Raw genomic sequence first — 21,374 nt, 5'->3', positions numbered from 1 at the left:
CTGCACGACCAGCTCTGCCCTCGCCTATTGTATCCTCACCCATCCCTTGTACATTGTGACCCCTCGTGGGCAGGGTCCTCTCTCTCCTCCTGTACCAGTCGTCACTTGTATGGTTTAGGATTATTGTACTTGTTTTTTATTTTTCACATGTAAAGTGCCATGGAATAAATGGCGCTATAATAGTAAATAATATCTTGCTGGCCCCCACAATACCAAAATTTGTAGTCCGATAGATATTGCTGAGGAATTTGCTAAATACTACTTGAAATTATATAATTTGAAAGATGTTCCCTATGTTACTCAACCAGTATCTTCAATTCAGAATTATCTGGATAAATTAAAGCTTCCCAAAATGTCTGAAGAACAACTCGGCTCTCAATTGCCCATTCACCTTACAGGAAATTCAAAATATCATTAATACCTCTAAATCTAACTTGTCCCCAGGCCCTAATGGCCTTCCCAATGAGAAACTTTAATTTTTGGCAGAGTTCTAAATCCATAGCCCCCTCGGGTCTGGAAGCCATAATTACCACTATCCTGAAACCAGGGAAACCGCTTTCTAGTCCAGCCAACATTAGGCCCCATCTCTTTACTAAATTGTGATGTGAAGATATTTTCTAAATGCCTTGCTTCCAGAATACATAAAATCCTGCCCTCTTTGGTTACCCCTGACCAGGTGGGCTTCGCTGCGGGGCGACAATCTAAAGATGGAACTAGGAGACTAAACAATTTGATTAGAATCGCTGAGCTGTCTGGAGACCCTAGTGTTCTCCTGTCTTTGGATGCTGAAAAGGCCTTCGACCTGGTGCACTGGGCTGGGAACTCCTAAGGTTTAAGCATGCCACAAGGTGGCAGTATTGGAAGGTACCAAGGATTGGTGGTCTCAAAAAACTCCCCACAGATGGCTTCACATACTCATTGCTGCCAGGCAATGTATTGCAGCTTTGTGGAAGTCATCCTTTCCTCCATCTTTAAATTTATTATGCAATAAAATATCCACTTTCACCATGAATATTATCTAGTCTTGAACGTTTCCTCCCAATAAAGAGTTAGTAAATCATGGGAGGTGTGGGCCTTCTTTAAATTTGCTATTCCTATTTCAGTTCGTTAATAGGCTTCCAGCCTTACTTGGGTAGTATTGCAGTCCTCTTGGAGGGGTGCCCATATCCAGGATCCTTTTTTAATTGTATTCATTGTTACAAGGTCTACCTTTTTGATACCTACCAGTAGCTCTTCGCCGACTTCTCCCCTTATCCCCTTTCCTGCTATATAGTCATTTCTTTGTGGAATGGTCTACTCTGTCTAAGTTAAATCTATGTTATGACAGATTATATATCCAATGTGAACTTGTTATATTTACTGGTCGTTTATATTATATCTGCACATGTACACACTGTATGTCTATTTTTGTTGTGCTTTATGGAAAGGTTGGAAATTTAAATAAAAATTGTATTAAAAAAAACCTGTCATGTGCCCGAAAATGGTACCAATAAAAACGTCACGTTGTTCCGCAAAACACAAGCCATAACATGACTCTCGTCAGCCAAAACATAGAAAATTTATAGTGCTATAAATATTGTGATGCAAAAACTTGTTTTCGCAATAAAAAGCGTCTTTTAGTGTGTGACAGCAGCCAAACATAAAAACCCGCTATAAATCTGGTATCGCTGGAGTCGCACTGACCCAAAGGATAAAGTCGCCTAATCACTTATACCGCACGAGAAATGGCGTAGAAAATAAATCAAAACAATTCTTCACAGGCTGTTGATTTTTTTTCATTCTGCGTCCCAAAGATCGCAGTAAGGCTCGGCGCACATTCATCCTGTGCTTTATGCTGAGGCCCTGCAATGGGGTTTCCATGTGAATCTCTGCAATACGTGATTCAGACAGAACCCCCGGCGGAAAATTCCCTATAATGAGACACGGTGGACGCAGTCTGGTCTATGATCTGGCGGTGTCGTCTTTTTAGGATTGCATAAAAGTGCCTTCGGCCACTGTTTTGTGCACTTCTGAAAAGGACAACTCTGAACAGAGGCCAGACAGAGTCCAGAGTAACTCTGCTGCCTCATTATAGTGATTGGAAGCCTCGGGGGTTTCATCTGTATTGCGTCACTCAGAGATTTAGATCAAAACCCCCAAATAAGTGGTCAGTGTAAAGCGCACTATAAATGTGATCCAAAATGTTATGTAAAATGTTCCCAATAAAAGTTTCAACTTCAGATCTGTCATCTGTTAGTGGAATCATAGGGGGCTTCCAGAGGGGGTCACTTGAAGGGGTATTCTGCTCTTCTGGCACTTAGGGGCTCTGTATATGGAATCCGCAAACTATTCTACAATAGTTTGTTCTCGAAGAGTCAAATAGCTCCGTCCCTCCCGATTCTCGCCGTGTGGCTAAGCAGTACTGTACAGCAATATGGGGTATTGCCACATTCAGCAGAAATTGTGTGCCAAATTTTTGTGCCATTTTTACCCATTTCCCCATGTGAAAATATAAAATCTGGGGCTAAAACAATTTTTTTTTTTGTGGTAAAAATGAAATTATTTTTTACTTTACCGCCAAATGGTATAAAATTCTGTGGCGTCAATATAATCACTGCACCCTAGATGAATTCATTGAGAGGTGTAGTTTGTAAAATGGGGTCACTTATGGGGGTTCTGCTGTTCTGGCACCTCAGGGGCTCTGTCAGTGTAACATGGCATCCGCAAACCATAACAGCAAAATCTACACTGTAATATGGCACTTCAAACCTTCTGACCTTTGCACTGTGCCTCAAAAGTAGTTTTTGACCACTTATAGGGTAATGTTGCAATCGGGAAAAATTACGTAATATATTGTACTGTTCGTTTTCTCCTATTATCCCTTTTTAAAATCAAAAAACTTTGAGTCAAAGCAATATTTTACTGAAAAAAAAAAATGGTAATATTTCATTTACCCAGTCCAATGTCATACAAGTCTGTGAATCGCCTGATGGTTAACAGTACTTACTACTCTTAGATGAATTCCTTGAGAGGTGTAGTTTTCAAAATTTTAGCTGGTGATTGAATTGTTTAAGAAACTGAAAAAATATTAACTCTGTTTCTCGAGTCTATAGCATCCTTAAAAGTAATTAGTATTAGCGGTATTAACCATCAATAATTAATGTTGTATTATTACTTTACATTAAAGGGCTAGTCGAGAGGTGAGCAAAACAGGTGTCACCATATCTACGGATGCCTACCAGAAAGCATGCCCCATTCACAGTACTTAGAAGTCTGTGTTGTTCTGTTCCTATGTTGTTCCTCCTGTAAATGTGTGAATAAATTGACAACTGGGCCCTGTTATTTCTTTTGTCCAGAAGGATTTGTCTCTGGACAGGGTCTGACTGGGTAGAGTGGACTGGCAATTGACACGGGGAATGGGACCTCAAGCAAAGTGCATGGGTGCATGTCAGATGTTAACAAAAAAATAGATATTTTAATGTTCTTTTAATTAATAAATAATGCACATGTCCTTTAAGCTTTTTTGCCAGACTTGATAGCCATTTGTTTCTTTGTTCTTGCAGGAGCTGAGGGAAACAGTTTGTTCCCCAAAGGAAACTTTGAATATTCATCGATGTATCCTCAAGGTAAATGTCAAGTGTCAATAATTTATTTTATGCCATTCTGATGGTCATGGGGATGTGTGGAGTTCCAGGACTGAGCGGTCAGTGGCATGCGCCTCGGCACTGGTGCACTTTGTATAACGCAGTTTGAACCAACTCATGTTTTAGGCCGGAGTCACACTACAGCGAGATACGGCCGAGTCTCGCAGGTTAAAACCAAGCTCTGGCGCCGGCACTCCGTAGCGGAGCGTGCAGCTCCATGTATTGCTGTGCGGCTGCATGCTCCGCTCCGGAATGCCGGCGCCAGAGCTTGGTTTTAACCTGCGAGATTCGGCCGTATCTCGCTGTGTTTGATCCCGGCCTTATACTGTATTTCCCTCATTACCAAAGGAGCCAGTATTCCTTATTGTGCTTTCATTTATTTACTCCCTTACTTCCAAGAGCCATAACTATATTATTTTTCCAGCAAGATATCCGTATAAGGGCTTGTTTTTAATCCACTGTACTGTGTTAGATACATATCTCCCTAGATTCCCGCAGGTTTTTACGAGACAAACTGTAGTTTACAATGACCGCTCACTTTACGGCAAAACGTGAAAATCATTCCAAGTGGGCTGAAATGGTTTGAAAGAGAAAATTCTGCCATTGTGTTTTGGGTTGCCTCTTTGCAGATTTCAAATTTGCAGTAAAAATAACCCAATAACATGTTTCTGCAGGTCAGTATGATTAAGGTGATACCAAACTTTATATAGTTTTCTTTAGATTTTACTGTTATTTACCATGCAGTTTGCATACCGGTGGTCACATGCTGACTCGTAACTGTTCAAGGCCCTTTGTGGACTAATAAATATCCCAGTTTTTGTTTATCCTGCTTGACTAAAAAATGAAATAGAAAGTGATCAAAAAATAGTGCGTATCTCAAAATGATATACCGTACCTTAAATAGCTATAACTTTTTATGCAAAAAAAAAAAAGGAAATGCTTAGGAGTAGGACTCTCAGAATATGATCCAAAAATATATATTTCTTGTGCAAAATTAGTAAAATGTTTAGAGGGAATCTGTTGGTAGAATCCACCCTCCTTAAACGTCAAATGAGTACGCAGGTCATAGGAAGCTGAATAAACTGATACCTTGATATCTGCAAATACAAAATCTTATTCCAGAGAAATCCACGTTTTTCTTATATGTAAATGAGCTTTTCAGGACTATGGGCCAGACACTGATCTGCATGAGAATCTGCCTCCAGAGATTATTTTTAATAAAAGAATAAATTACCAGTGTGATGTGCAATGGCCGCTTTCTGCTTTCCTGATCTCAGATCTGTGTGTGATTATATTTGACAGGTTCCTCTCAGATTCCATCTCACAGGCAGTCAGGGTTACAATACAGCAGAGCTGTGAGAGCTGCAGCTAATGTGATTGTGTGTGTTCAGTCCTCCTGTTCTGTGTTAGATACTTGTCTCACATTGGTAACTCCCCCTGTTATTAAAAATAATCTCTGGAGGCAGATTCTCAGGGAGATAAGTGTCTGGGCCGTAGTCCTGAACATCACATTTACATATAAGAAAAACATGGATTTCTCTGGAATATAACATCGGATTGCAGACATCAATGTATCACTTTATTCAGCTGGCTATGACCTACATGCCTTTGGAGGGTTGATCCTGCTAAGAGGTTCCCTCTAAAACTATATAAATTGAGTATCTCCATATTCTTGGTAACCCATATTAGAAAACGACATAGTTATTTATCCCACATTGTCAACACTGTATGATAAAAAAAATTAGACAAATGTCAGAGTTTCTGGTATTTGTTTATCCAGCTCATAAAAAAAATGGGTTATGAATGTCAGAATATGTTAAGGCCCCGCTGTTTCTTGTGGTTTCTTTGTCTTTCTCCCTCCCAAAAAGTGTGATATAAGGTGGATAAAGGGAACCTGTCCCCCTCCCCCCCAGACATTTTTAAGTAAAAGAGCTACCTTGTGCAGCACTAATGCTGCATTCTGTCAAGGTGGCGCTTTTATTTATCGTCCCTTCCACCGCAGAAATAATCGTTTTTAAAAGTTGTCAGGCATACCTGTTTCTTGACCGGTGGGCAGGTCTTTCCCCCTCTGACACAGACGCCTAACATCCGTCACTCATGTCTTCCTGCATTGTTTGCTCCGCCTCCTCATCGTTCTTTTGAAATCCTGACACCTGCGCTGTACTATATATTCTTGGGCATGCGCAGTTAGCACTGCCCATTCTCTCTCATCACATCCTGGGTTTCCTATCGCTCCTGTGTGGATGCGTGGCCAGAGATCCTGCCCTGCAGTCGCTTATGATTTATTCACACTGCGGGGCAGGGAATCTTGAGCATGAGAGCCACAGAGAACTACTTCGCATGTCCAAGATTCCCAGCCCCGCAGTGTGAATAAATCATAAGCGACTGCGGGGCGGGATCTCTGGCCGCGCATCCACGCAGGTGCGATAGGAAGACCAGGATGTGATGAGAGAGAACGGGCAGCGCTAGCTGCGCATGCCCAAGAATATATAGTGCAGCGCAGGTGCCAGGATTTCAAAAGAACGATGAGGAGGCGGAGCAAACAATGCAGGAAGACATGAGTGATGGATGTGAGGCGTATGTGTCAGAGGGGGAAAGACCTGCCCCCCCCCTCCCCCGGTCAAGAAACAGGTATGTGACAACTTTTAAAAACGATTATTTCTGCGGTGGAAGGGACGATAAATAAAAGAGCCACCTTGACAGAATGCAGCATTAGGCTGGTTTCACATTAGCGCTTTTTAAGCGCACGCACGGCCGGGGGTAGCTCCACCCCCGAGCCGGCTCTCTGCCCGGCGTGCCCGCCCCTTGCTTGTAGTGCCGCCTCCTAGCGCACAGCGGCGCCTGCGATCGGCGCACCCTATCTTTAGCATAGGGTGCGCAGGCCGTGCGCTAGTTGCGCTTTGACCTGCGCTGCGCACTTTTGACGGTGTGCCGAGCACGCCGAAATCCGAAAAGTTTGATTTTGGCGCGCATGGCGCACCGTCAAAAGTGCGCAGCGCAGGTCAAAGCGCAACTAGCGCACGGCCTGCGCACGATCTGCGCACCCTATGCTAAAGATAGGGTGCGCCGATCGCAGGCGCCGCTGTGCGCTAGGAGGCGGCGCTACAAGCAAGGGGCGGGCACGCCGGGCAGAGAGCCGGCTCGGGGGCGGAGCTACCCCCGGCCGTGCGTGCGCTTAAAAAGTGCTAATGTGAAACCAGCCTTAGTGCTGCACAAGGTGTCTCTTTTACTTAAAAATGCCAGGGGGGTGACAAGTTCCCTTTAAAAGAAACTTGTATTACTCAAAACTACTTTTCATGAGGACAAAAATCTTATTTGGTGGAAAAATTTTCTGTGGTCAAATAAAATAAAAAATTGAAATTTTTGACCATATGCATCATAATTATGTATGGACAAAAAGTTGGGAGGCCTGCAAGCCAAAGAACATATTGTTTTGCCTTAAAATACCGTGGACAGTTTTTTTTTTTTTTACAAATAATAAATGGTCATATAAAAGACACATAATTCATATTGCCATGTGTGCCCCAAATATTTAGTTACTCTTTAAGGGGACACTTAAATCACACAGACCATGACAATCAATAATTTTTAATGGGCAGAAGTATTGAAATATAAAATATAAATTGGGTATCACTGTAAAGGTATGGACCCGCAGACTAAAGTTAGCATGTCAATTGTCCCTTACAGTGAATGGCAATATGACTTGCATTTATGAAACAAAAACAGAAATTTGACAAAAATTTAAAAATTTTTGCACTTTTCAAACTTGTGCCCTTAAATCACATATCATGCAAAATAGTTAATAACATTTCCCACATGTCTACGTTGCATCAGCACAATCTTGGAAACATTATTTTTTTTTTTTTTTGTTAGGATGTTATAAGGGTTAAAAATTGACCAGCGATTTTCTAATTTTTCAAACAACATTTACAAAACAATTTTTTTAGAGACCACCTCACATTTGAAGTGAGTTTGGGGGGTCAATATGACAGAAAATACCCAAAAGTGACACCATTATAAAAACTGCACCCCTCAATGTACTCAAAACCACATTCAAGAAGTATATTAACCCTTCAGGTGCTTCGCGAGAACTAAAGCAATGTGAAAGGAAAAAATGAACATTTTACTTTTTTCACAAAAAATTTACTTTAGACCCAAACTTGTTTTTATTTTCACAATAGTATCAGGAGAATATGGACCACAAATTTTGCAATTTCTCCTGAGTACACAGATACCCCGTATGTGGGGGAACGCCACTGTTTGGGCGCATAGTAGGGCTCAGAAGAGAAGGAGCACTGATTGACTTTTTGAACGCAAAATTGGTTGGAGTCAATGGCGGGCGTCATGTCGCATTTGAAGACCCCCTGATGTATCTAAACAGTTGAAACCCCCCAATTCTAACTCCAACCCTAACACAGCCCTACCCCTGTCCCTAATCCCATCCCTGATCCTAATCCCAACCCTAATCTTAATCCCAATCATAACCACAACTCTAACACCACCCTAACCGTATCAGAGGAGAGAGAAATAAAAGGGAAATCTGAGGTTTTTTCTTTTTTTTTGCGGTCACCGTTATTCCGTTAAAAGGCGTATCGGTGGTCGTTAAGGGGTTAAAAAGTCAAATATACCCCAAAATGATACCAGAGAAAACTACAGCTTGTCCTCCCTCCATAGACCTGTGGTCTATGGAAAAATAAAAAATTATTACTATAACATCGCCTAAAAACTAAGCTCTCATCCAGCTCCAATAACAGAAAAATAAAATCTATACAATTGTTTTTTTAACCCCACAACGATCGCCAATATGCCTTTTAACGGCGGCAGTTAAGAGTACTTATTCCTCAGCGCCGCTTTTTAACGGCGCTGAGAAATAAGTGTATAGCGCCCCCCAGCATCGGAAATTCCCGAGGTCTCTGCTACCGGGGTAGCTGAGACCCCGGAGAACATGATTCAGGTAAGTCTTTTACCGATCCCAGTATTGCCATCACTGTTATTCACCCGCAATACAAGGTACATACCCGAGCACCCTACGCAAACCTGAGTAGCAAGCACTTGCACTCAACATTAGTCGTCATATTGTCGTTTTTGTTGTTTTTTTTCTTTTGAAATAACCCTAAGCCCAACCCTTTCCCTAACAACAAATAATTAAATTTGAAAAAAATTAATCTAACTAAGGGGATAGCACAGGCATACTTTACTAATTATTGGGCTTTTGATCATTGTGTTACGTTCTATTGCAGTGATCAACAGTTAGGAGCCAGTAGGAAAATTCCCTGCTGTTGCCGGGTGCCAGCTGGCAGATCTCCGCGGGTGCACTGCACATGCACCCCCATTTTTTTCATGAAGAGGACATGGAGGGCTGTGGGACGAAGCAGGAGGGCCCGGGGGATGTTTGAGGTACTGAGAGGGTTTGGGAACATAATTTCTCTGTCCTCTGACATGTTCTATCATGTCAGAAGAGGGAGAAATTGTTTTTATAGTGGACACCCTTTTTTCTGCTGGATCGCCGTTATTCATTGAATAACAGCAATCACATGATCAGGGATTGGAAAAACCGGCCCTGACCATGTTCTCCAGGAGATTTCGGACTCTGTGGGCTCTATAGATTTATTCCCGTTTGCCGCTTTAAATACCTTTTCTTACACACAAAAATTGTAAGGTTTGTTTTGAGTTTGCCAAGAGACATGTGGGAGACTGCCCAAATGTATGGAGAAAGGTGCTCAAATGAGAACAAAATTTAACTTTTTGGCCACTAAATGCTATGTCTGACGCCAAACCAACACAGCTCATCACTCCAATGACACCATCCCCACAGTGAAATATGGTGGTGGCAGCATAATATTGTGGGGATGTTTTAAGGCAGCAGGGATTGAGGGGAAGATGGATGGTGCAAAATGCAGGGATATTCTTGAGCAAAACCTGATTCAGTCTGTCAGTGGTTTGAGACTGGGACGGGGGTTCCCTTCCAACAAGACAGCTACCCAAAGCATACTGCTAAAGCAACACTCCAGTGGTTTAAGGGGAAATATGTAGATGTTTTGGAATGGCCCAGACCTTAACCCATTCCCGACATGCACCGTACTACGGTAGTACTGCTCTGCAGGAACTGACACTTCGCATCAATGCCCGCGATCGGTGCTAGCACCGATCGCGGGCATTTAACCCCTCTGATGCCGCTGTCAGTGACAGCGTAATAGAGAAGCATCACACAGGGAGGGTGCTCTCTGCGCGCTTCCACCGGATCAACGCAATGCGATCTCGTTGTTCCAGTGGTCGCCATGGAGACCCCCGGCTCCAAGATGGCTGCGGGGTCCTTCCGGGTCCTGCAGGGAGGTGGCTTGCTAGCGCCTGCTGAGAGCACGCGCCGGCAAGCCTCCTTCGCTGCCTGTCAGATTGCTGATCTGACACTGTGCTATGCAAAGTGTCAGATTAGCGATCTGACATGATATAGTGATGTACCAACCTGGGACAATGTTATAAAGTTTAAAAAAAAAAATTAGAATATGTAAAAATACTTTTTTTAAAAATCCCCAAATAAAGAAAAAAATATATATATATTTTTCCAATAAATCCATTTATTTATGTAAATAAAAAAAACAAAAGTACACATATTTGGTATCGCCGTGTCTCTAACGACCCGCTCTATAAAACTATCCCACTAGTTAACCCCTTCAGTGAACACCGTAAATAAAAAAACGAGGCAAAAAACAATGCTATCATCATACTGCCAAACAAAAAATGCAATAAAACACGATCAAAAAGACGGATGTAAAAAAATGGTACAGCTGAAAACGTCATCTTTTCCCCCAAAAAACAAGCTGCCATACAGCGCCATCAGCAGAAAAATAGTTATAGCTCTCAGAGTAAAGCAACGCAAAAATTATTATTTTTTCTATAAAATACTTTTTATTGTGTAAAAGCGGCAAAACATGAAAAAAATATATAAATGAGGTATCGCTGTCGTCATATTGACCCAAAGAAAAAAACTGCTTTATCAATTTTACCACATGCGGAACGGTATAAAAAAAGTTTATAAAAAGCAATTCCTGAATTGCTGGTTTTTGTTCATTCTGCCTCCCAAAAATCGGAATAAAAAGCGATCCAAAAATGTCATGTGCCCGAAAACAGTACCAATAAAAACATCAACTCGTCCCGCAAAAAACAAGACCTCACATGACTCCACCAAAATATGGAAAAATTATAGCTCTCAAAATGTGGTGATGCAAAAACTATTTTTTGCAATAAAAAGTGTCTTTTAGTGTCCGACAGCTGCCAATCATAAAAACCCACTATAAGTAGTAAATCAAACCCCCATTTATCCCCCCCTTATGTAGGGAAAAATAATAAAATTAAAAAAATGTATTTATTTCCATTTTCCCGTTAAGGTTAAGGTTAGGGTTGGGGCTAAAGTTAGGGTTGGGATTAGGATTAGGGTTTTGGGTGTGGTAAGGTTAGGTTTGTGGTTGGGATTAGGGTTAGGGGTGTGTTGGGGTTACAGTTTGAGTTATAATTGGGGGGTTTCCACAGTTTACGCACATCAGGGGCTCTCCAAACGCAGCATGGCGTCTGATCTCAATTTCAGCCAATTTAGCATTGAAAAGTCAAACTACGCTCCTTCCCTTCCGAGCTCTGCCATGCGCCCAAACAGTGGTCTATCCCCACATATAGGGTATCAGCATACTCAAAACAAATTGCACAACAACTTTTGGGGTCCAATTTCTCCTGTTACTCTTGGGAAAATAAAAAATTGGGGGTGAAAAGATCATTTTTGTGAAAAAAATGATTTTTTATTTTTACGGCTCTACATTATAAACTTCTGTGAAGCACTTGGGGGTTCAAAGTGCTCACCATACATCTAGATAAGTTCCTTAGGGGGTGTACTTTCCAAAATGATGTCACTTATGGGGGGGTTTCCACTGTTTTGGTACATCAGGGGCTTTCCAAACGCGACATGGTGTCCGATCTCAATTCCAGCCAAAAAGTCAAATGGCGCTGCTTCCCTTCCGAGCTCTGCCATGCGCCCAAATAGTGGTTTACACATGTGGGGTATCAGCGTACTCAGGACAAACTGCACAATAACTTTTAGGGTACTGTTACCCTTGGAAAAATAAAAATTGGGGGTGAAAAGATCATTTTTGTGGAAAAAATATGATTTTTTAATTGGACCGCTGTACGTTATAAACTTCTGTGAAGCCCTTGTGGGTTCAAAGTTCTCACCACATATCTAGATAAGTTCCTTGGGGGGGGTCTAGTTTCCAAAATGGGGTCACTTGTGGGGGGTTTCCACTGTTTAGGTACATCAGGGGCTCTCCAAACGCGACATGGCGTCCGATCTCCATTCCTGCCAATTTTGCATTGAAAAGTCAAACAGCGCTCCTTCCCTTCCAAGCTCTGCCATGCGCCCAAACAGTGGTTTACCTGCATATATGGGGTATCGGTGTACTCAGGACAAATTGTACAATAACATTTGGGGTCCAATTTCTCCTGTTACCCTTGGGAAAATAAAAAAATTGGGGGCAAAAATATCATTTTTGTGGAAAAAAAAATGATTTTTTTTATTTTTATGGCTCTAACAAATTCGGATACAGCAATTAAAGAATTATGACTTCTAAAAGTTAATGATTAAAAACCTAAATACATATATAGATATAAATTTGCTCATTGAAGGCTATAGACACCTTTTACCATGTATTTTGACATATGCTAGGTGTAAAATGATTAAACATTTTGTATTTTTACTGATTAATTTTATTATTGAGCAACTACAGTGCTGTCACAGTCAATCCAAAAGTTTAGTAAACCTGAAACATGAATATTTAAGAAATTATAAGGGTACATTCCTATGGTCCGTAAACGCTGCAGGTTGGACGCTGCATACATCTGCAGCGCCCAGATGTATATCATAGTGGATGGGATTTTGAGAAATCCCATGTCCACTGTGCATGCATCGATGTCCGCGGATCACCCACGGAGATGGACATGCGGCGCATCTCTCCTGACCGCAGCATGTCAATTTATCTTGCTCAGCTCCATGCGTGTAACTCTTAACCTATTAAATGGCACTGTCAATCTTTGACAGCGTCATAGGTTCGTGTCACTTTTTGCACCCTTTGGCGCTCCAGTGACGTGATCACAGGGCGCCGATGGGTTGCTCTGACAGCTGATGATCTTTTGCAGACCACTGTGTCTGTCATTAGGATCGAAGTCTCCTAAAAGGACTAATAACTACAGGGAAAAGTAAAAAAATTATAAAAACATAAAAATTCTAATCATCCCCTCTTACCCCCATTAAAAATAATACAAAAAAAACTCACATGTGGTGTAGCCCTGTCCAGAAAAGTCTGATCTATCAAAATATAAAACTAATTGTCCTAATTGGTAAATAGAAAACAGTAAAGATGACAATTGCATATTTTTTTAGTCACAGCAGAACCACAAAAAATGGTGTAACAAGCAATTGTAAAGTGATATCTATCCGAAAATGGTATCAATAAAAACGTCTCGCTCTATAAAAATAAGCCCTTACACAGCTCCGTCGAAAAAAAAACAAAAAACTTTATGGGTCTCGTAAAATGACGATACAATAAACTAAATTTTTTTCAAAGTTCTGAGTTTTCTTTTTCACCACCAAAATAATTTAAAAAACTGGAGCAAGTTTGGTATCGCCGTAATCATACTAGTGAGGAGAATCATATTGGCTGGTCATTTTTACTACACAATGTATGCTATAGAAATAATTTCTAAAAAAAAAAAAAAAAAGCAGAACTTTTCAATAATATGTGATAAAATGTATGGTGTAATTCAAATACTCAACCATCTATGTGAACAGAAAAATGATAGTTTTATGGCTCTTGGAAGAAGGGGATGAAAACCAAAAATGAAAAAACAGAAATTGGCCGAGGTGGGAAGGGGTGAATACATTTATTTTTAAACCTCTTGATATGCAGCGTGCACCCTGATGCCAGTTTCAGAGTTTTTTGGGAGTGTCTATCCCAGTAATATACAGTTAGGTAGGTCCAGAAATATTTGGACAGTGACCGAACCTTCGTGATTGGTGCTCTACATGACTCTGTTTTTATTTAAAATGAAACAACTGAGATTGAAGTGTAGACTTTCAGGTTTAACCCCTTTCTGACATCTGACGTACTATCTCGTCCAGGTGCCCTGGGCCCGTATGCCCATGGACAGGATAGTATGTCATAGCCATCAGCTGCGCTCACGGACGAAGCGCAGCTGATCGCGGCCGGGTGTCAGCTGATTATCACAGATGACCGCTCCCGGCACATTAACCCCTGGCACACTGCGATCAAACATCGCAGCGCCGCTGATCGTGGCTGGGTGTCAGCTGATTATCACAGCTGACACCCGGCGCTATGTGTCAGGGGCGGTCATGGACCGCCCCTGGCCCGTTAACCCCTGGCACACTGCAATCAAACATGATCGCAGTGTCCCGGGGGATTAGGGAATCATCGGGCAGGGAGAGGGCTCCCTCCATGCTTGCCTGAGCCCCCCGAGCAGCGCGATGTGCTGCGCTGCTCAGAGGGTCTCCTTCCCTGCAGGCCCCCGGATCCAAGAGGACTGCGGGGTCTGCAGGGAGGTGGCTTCCTCAGTGCCTGCAGAGAGCAGGCACGAGGAAGCCTGCAGCAGCGCCTGTCAGATCGCTGATCTGACACCGCGTTGTGTGAAGTGTCAGATCAGCGATCTGGCACATTACAGTGATGTGTCCCCCCCCGGGACAATAAAATAAAGTAAAAAAAAAAAAAAGTGTAAAAATAATATATAAAAAATTCCCAAATAAGTTAAAAAAAAAAAAAAATTTCCTAATAAATTCATTTTTTGAAAATAATAAAAAAAAAGTACACATATTTAGTATCACCGCGTCCGTAACGACCCACCCTATAAAACTGTCCTGCTAGTTAACCCCTTTAGTGAACCCCTTAAAAAATAAAAAACAAAGCATTGTTTGCTTTATCATCATACCGCCGAACAAAAAGACGGATATAAATAACCATGGTACCGCTGAAAACATCATCTTGTCCCGCAAAAAAACGAGCTGCCACACAGCGTCATCAGCGAAAAAATTAAAACGTTATAGCTCGCAGAATAAAGCGATGCGATTTGGTAAATAAAAACCAAAAAACTTTTAAAAACTTTTTTTCTGCAATTTCACAACACAGAATTTTTTTTTCTGCTTTCCAGTCTACTACATGGTAAAATCAATGGTGTCATTCAAAAGTACAACTCTTCCAGCAAAAAACAAGCCCTCATACGGCAATGAGAAAGAAAAAATTTAAAAATTATGGCTCTTGGAAGAAGGAGAGGAAAAAATGAAAACTGAAAATAGCCCAAGGGTGAAGGTGTTAAAAAGATGGAGCACCATATTAAAGAACTGTAATTCCTAAACCATTACTCCAGTTAGGATGTGAATACCCTCAAATTACAGCCATGTTCACACTTTCAGTATTTGGTCAGTATTTTACACCAGTATGTGTAAGCCAAAATCAGGAGTGGAACAATCAAAGGAAAAGTGTAATAGAAACCGTCACTACTTCTGCATTTTTGGCCCACTATTGAGCTAACAAATACTGATGTGAAATACCGCCCAAAAACGGGACGTGTGAGCGTGACCTAAAGCTGAGAGACTGCACTTTAAGCCCATATTGATTCTATAACTATATCTTCAATATATTTTGGTAAACAGCTATATCTACGATTAAGAGTCACCTAGAATCGAAACGCTTCAGATATATTTTTTGTGCTCTTGCTACTATTTTCATGAAGTCATAATAAAGAATTTTTTTTCAAAGTTGTGAAAAACATTTTTTCAAACTGCTAAATCGCCAAAACTGTCCAAATATTTCTAGACCTACAGTAAGTGTATCCTGGATAGTCTGCCTCTATCCAAGGTTTTGCTGTTTTCTTAGCTTTTATATCATCACAGCTTCTATCCTGCACTAATTTCCTCTTTATGCTTTCCTTCTTAGTTATATCCTGTTCTCTCAGCCCTGCCTGCATTTTTGCCTTTCTCCTGAGACACTTTGGAGAAATGGCCAGAAACTGGTTCCATGACCAAATCAATATGACGCTGAGTTGTTAGTGTACCTAGAATGAAGGCTAGAGGGGTCTAGCTACATTATGCCAGCCTATACCATAATCCCGGTGGTAGGACTGGTGTCATGTTCCCTCAAGAAGGCCTATTCATAGCATTTACCACATGATCTCCAAAGAATCTTTTGGCTATCACTGCTTCCAAGACAAAAGCATGAATCAATGCTAAAAAAGATAGACCTCAATTCCAGTCGCCATTGCCGCATTGCTTTGCATAGAGTCGCAGGAGGTCAATAAACACCTGTAGCTGGATATCTGGCTTGTAGCCCAATGTCACACACACACACATGATAGTTTGTATAGACACTACTCCTTTATTTATATTGTCCAGTTTCACATGCAGAACAGGATGGATCAATTAGGGATGGTATGGCTATTTCTCCAAAGTGCCCTAGGAGTCTTTTTTCAACATGGCAATGCCTGGCTGTATGTTGCTTGTGCTACTGTGATCAGGCTGCGTGGTCCAAATGTCTCACTATGTCAATGTTATTTAATGTAGTCGTGATCCCAATGGAACTAAGAGGAGATATGTGTACTAGGGTTAAATGTCTGGAGCTGTGAAAAGCTAAGTTTTAATGTCTGTGTATATATTCAGAATATTCACACACTTGCACGCCTTGGCATGTTATCAGTGCGGTTGCTAATGGTTTTCTGAAGAATGTTCTGCCACGCTTAATGCACTGCGTTGTGCAAATCATCAAGATCTGTTGCTGGCAGCTACCGTTGCAATTGCCAACCAGTTAAGTCCCTGATGTCCTCGTTGGGAGACCAGTCCAGAGACGACACAAGTCATGGTAGCGTGTTTAGGCCACACAGGATGCACACAAAAGCATGAGCAACATGTGGCCTGATCTTTCGTCTTGGTGTTGGAATTTTAATGTTGAGTCACTACTACTGTATATGAAATGTATTGCTCTTTTATTTTATAAATCTGAGGAATTATGCTTCTTTATTTTGTTTTTCTTTCTTTTTAGAGAAATCTGTCAATCTGACTATATCAAACAGTACAGCCTTTCAGATTGGAAACAATAATTACCTAAATGTTGGACGCAAGTCCGATATAAAAAGTGATGAAGTCACACAAGGATTAAATGACATAAAATATCGATATGCTGATGTGCTTGGTAAGGTTTCATTTTTTAAATTGATCCCGTAAAAGCGACATATAGAATACTCCTACTGTCTGCATAGATAATACAAGCGGTCAAAAATCTATATTTTGCAATAGTAATTGAAATGTTTTGAAGTGTACAGAAACAAAAATTAAGAATTAGACTTTGTTCTTTTCTGGGTCTAGAGTTGGTGAAACATATTATAACTGGTACGGGAGGATACTACATCACTGTACAGAATAATTATTTTTTCTGTGAATTATTGGTTTATTTGCACACAGTGATACCAGATAAATTCTAAAAAGTAAAAAAATGAACATATCTTCGTTATGGGCAAAGGTGGGGTGGCTATTAAAACTCATTTGTTTTGTAATTTTTTGTTCTATAAATCTAAATTCATTTTTTCTTTAAACATTTTATTTGACATGCAAAATGTGATTCATTACATAGTAACATTTAGACCTTTTGCAAATGGTCGTTTCAGATTCTTTCCAGTATTTTAATCATAATATATTAACCAGTGCTTTGTGCGCTTGAAAAGAAAAAAAATTATCAAATGCTCCAACTTTTTTTGTGGTAACATTACATTGTGATAGTAACTAAAATGTTCTGTATTCTTTTTTTTTTTTTTTTTTTTTTACATTTTTCATTAGTGTCGATAGACAAATTGAATCTGTTATCGCTTAACCTGATCATTTCCTAGAGAGCCATTTTTTTTTTTTAATTAAAGGGGTTCTCTTTCAACTAAATTTCTCCATTGTCTGTAGTTAGCTGAAAAACCCCCCACCAAATGTCACTTTAGGCCGGGATCACACATGCGAGAAACTCGGACGAGTCTAGCATGTTAATACCCGGCACTGCCGCCGGCACTCAGGAGCAGAGTATCCTGCTGCATGTATTGCTATGCAGCCTCACGCTCCGATCCGAGTGCCGGGTTTTAACATGCGAGACTCGTCCGAGTTTCTCACATTTGTGATCCCGGCCTAACTCTAAGTCCCTTGGTCTACTAGTGGCTGGGAACAGCTGTAGAGACTTGCCATGGGACCTGGGGAAGGTGAGTATATCTGGCTCTTTTTTTTTTTTTTTTTTTTTTTTATAGCAAATGGCAATCGGTTTGTAAAATAAAAACATACCCCCCGGCTTGGTGCCAACATCACTGGAGCGAGTTTTGTCACGTGAGCCCTGCAGCCAATTAGCAGCCACTCTCTTGGACAAATGTTATACAAACTGAAGAAGTGAGAGCGCAGCCCAATAGCGGGCTCTCATTGGCATGAGAACTCACGTGGTATAACAATGTCGTGCCGTTGCAGGAGGTGAATATCTGTTATTTTTATTTTGCAAAGGAGACTAGGACTTTTTCATTTTAAAAGTGGTTATCTAGGTAGTGGGCAACCCCTATATTCTCATACTGCATTGTTTCACTCTATTTCATAACTACTGTTCTCCTTTGAAGCCCACAGGAGTATGAAGCGGAATACATAAGAATCTTTAAGGAGGTGCTCCAAGAATAGAAAAAAATAAATGACTGAAAGAAATGTCATTATAAATAAATTCCTAAATACTTTTAATTAGCATATCACACTCTTTATCTAGATGCTGATGTCTATAAAAGGTGCACTTTATAGCCTGAAATTGTATAATCTGTGATGATTAAGGGTATTTTATATGGAATGGGCTAATAAGAAGTAAGTAAAAAACGGCCATCAGAAAAAGCTAGTGATTTAGGGGGGTTTATCCCGAATACTGTTAGGGTGTCAATGTCTCCAAGCAGAGAATGCAAAGCATAATAATTAGAATGGTTGTCTTATGAGAACAGATAGTTAAAAATTGGAAAATGTCTGTCCAGGTTCTCTTAACACCTGGCGATCCGTTGGAATGCTCGGGGAAGTTCCTTCTGCTTATATATTTATTCCTTTTTTTAAGAACTCTAATCTTTTAACTAGCATAAAGCGCATGACATAAATGTATTTAACTGAGGTAATGGCAATTCTGTCCATTTTTGTATAAAGCGAATGACAATTCTTATCATTACTTTAGTCATTTTTCTCTGTATTTCTGCATTTCAGAGAGCAGTTCTTTATTAAATGACAGCCAGATGCAACTATTGAGGGACAATTTAGCCCGGAAGTGGAAAGCGTTTGCACGCAAAGTTGGATTACATCAGCCAGAAATTGAAGAAATTGATCATGACTGGGAACGTGATGGGTTGAAGGAAAAAGTTTATCAGATGCTGTATAAATGGCAAATGAAAGAGGGGTCGAAAAATATTACCGTTGGAAAGGTGGCTTCTGCGCTCTGTGAACTTAGACATACGGAACTACTCAATCAATTAATCATGTTAAACCAAAATAACACAACAAATGGTTAAACATCACAGGGATCCTCAAGAGAGCTTTCCACCCTATAATCAGAGAAGTGCCAAAGTGCTGACTGTACGGAAGAGGCCAAACGCTGATGTCATCCAGTGATGACTTTTTGTGTGTAGCTATTGCAGAAAGTTTACATTCATTCATCTAATTAGACTGTTTCTAATGTCTAACCTAAAAGACAATTTTGCTGCTGATGAAGATGATTTCCATTTTAAAAAAAAAATTATAAAACTGGACCTGGGTTAATATACACTCGAACCTAACTCCTTCCACTTCTTGATTTTAAACTGGTTTTAAACTACAGACCCAGGAAAGTCAGCATTGGTCAATAAGAGCATTGTGATCTTAATTCAACCTTGTGTTTAAAAAAATATACTACGTATATACTCGAATATAAGTCGAGTTTTTCAGCCCCCTTTTTGGGCTGAAAAAGACCCCCCTCGACTTATATTCGGGTCACGGTTCAAACTTACCTGGTCCCCGTCGTCTCTGCTGTCCCCTGCAGCCTGTCAGTATCGCGGAGGCGGGTGATGATAGGGCCGCGGCGGCTGCGTTACAAGTCGCTGCGCGCCGCTCTCTCCCTCCTTCCGTCTTCTGGCAGTGACGTACAGGGGGCGCGATGACGTGGATAGTCACGCGCCCTCTGCCTGAGTCACTGAAGAGCCGGCAACGCTCAGGAGCAGCTGTCAGCAACGGAGGTGAGTACGGTATCTAGTGGGGGGGGGGGTTGTTTTCGTTTTGTTTTTTTTAAATTCCAGCAGGGGCAGCAGCAACATGATAGGATTACCGGTAATCCTATCACTTGGCCAATAAATTATCATGCATTGGGGCCACTATTACGGTACTCACTGTGCAGCATTTATGGGGGCATATGTTGTGCAGCATTACGGTACCGGTATTTGGGCCACCATTTTTCACTGTGCAGCATTTATGGGGGCATATGTTGTGCAGCATTATGGTATTTGGGCCACCATTATTCACTGTGCAGCATTTATGGGGGCATATGTTGTGCAGCATTATGGTATTTGGGCCACCATTATTCACTGTGCAGCATTTATGGGGGAATATGTTGTGCAGCATTATGGTATTTGGGCCACCATTATTCACTGTGCAGCATTTATGGGGGCATATGTTGTGCAGCATTATGGTATTTGGGCCACCATTATTCACTGTGCAGCATTTATGGGGGCATATGTTGTGCAGCATTATGGTATTTGGGCCACCATTATTCACTGTGCAGCATTTATGGGGGCATATGTTGTGCAGCATTATGGTATTTGGGCCACCATTATTCACTGTGCAGCATTACTTTTATTCTTATCTATTTTTATTTTTCAAATTTACCAGTATCTTCGGCAATTCCCACCCTAGGCTTATACTCGAGTCAATAAGTTTTCCCAGGTTTTTGAGGCAAAATTAGGGTAGTCGGCTTATACTCAGATCGACTTATACTCGAGTATATACTGTACTTTTTATGGAAATAATGACGTAAAGAAGGACCCCTGTATCCACAAAATAAGTCAATACACAGGTTTTATAGATGTATTAAAAATGAATTTGTATGAAAAGTAAAGGTAACAAGGAAAATAAATTTGTATATTTTATGCTTTCAGCTTCTTGTGTAGTTTTTAAATCATATATTCTGTCCTTTTGCCATTATGTACATACGCTCCTATCATTTTCACTGCGTGTTGGTAGCACTGCTCAATGTATTAGTCAAGTTTATGCATTAGGCCGGGGTCACACTAACCGACGCAAAATACGGTCCGTAGTTTACAGGCGTAATACGGATGAATGACCCCTAAATAGTGATCCGTATGTCATCCGTAAGGCCTCTTTCACACTTCAGTTATTTACAATCAGTCACAATCCGCCAGGTTTTGAAAAAAAACGGATCCTCAATTTTCTTTTGAGGATCCGTTTTTTTTTCACCATTGACTTTCATTAATGGCGGATTGTGACGGATTGCTGTCCGTTGCATCTGTTTTTTTTGAGGATCCGCCAAAAGTTGCTGTCCGTCACCATCCTCAAAGATTTGAAAACGGAGCTTGCAACTTTTTTTTTCTGGCGGATCCTCCAGACATGTGTCTCTCTCTCTCTCTCTCTCTCTCTCTCTCTCTCACTCACTCACTCACTCACTCACTCACTCACTCACTCACTCT

The 21,374-nt window shown here is 40.9% G+C and overlaps 1 protein-coding gene across 3 annotated transcripts in view; it reads left to right on the top strand.

Moving 5' to 3' along the window:
• Positions 1 to 20,824, top strand: part of RIPK1 (receptor interacting serine/threonine kinase 1) — a 92,726-nt gene extending 71,902 nt beyond the window's left edge. For all 3 annotated transcript variants that reach the window (XM_073550130.1, XM_073550131.1, XM_073550129.1), the window contains 3 exons: positions 3,543 to 3,605; positions 16,706 to 16,855; positions 18,910 to 20,824. In XM_073550130.1, the coding sequence (XP_073406231.1) occupies positions 3,543 to 3,605; positions 16,706 to 16,855; positions 18,910 to 19,211 (515 nt within the window). In that variant the 3' untranslated portion in view covers positions 19,212 to 20,824. The remainder of the gene's footprint in view (positions 1 to 3,542; positions 3,606 to 16,705; positions 16,856 to 18,909) is intronic.
• Positions 20,825 to 21,374: the final 550 nt, after the last annotated feature.

Source organism: Dendrobates tinctorius, unplaced genomic scaffold (assembly GCF_039654945.1).
Source record: "Dendrobates tinctorius isolate UK_male_01 unplaced genomic scaffold, ASM3965494v1 ptg000163l, whole genome shotgun sequence".
Classification (NCBI taxonomy): Eukaryota; Metazoa; Chordata; class Amphibia; order Anura; family Dendrobatidae; genus Dendrobates; species Dendrobates tinctorius.
The sequence above is the reverse complement of the archived record's forward strand: the minus strand, read 5'-3'. Positions and strand labels throughout refer to the sequence as shown.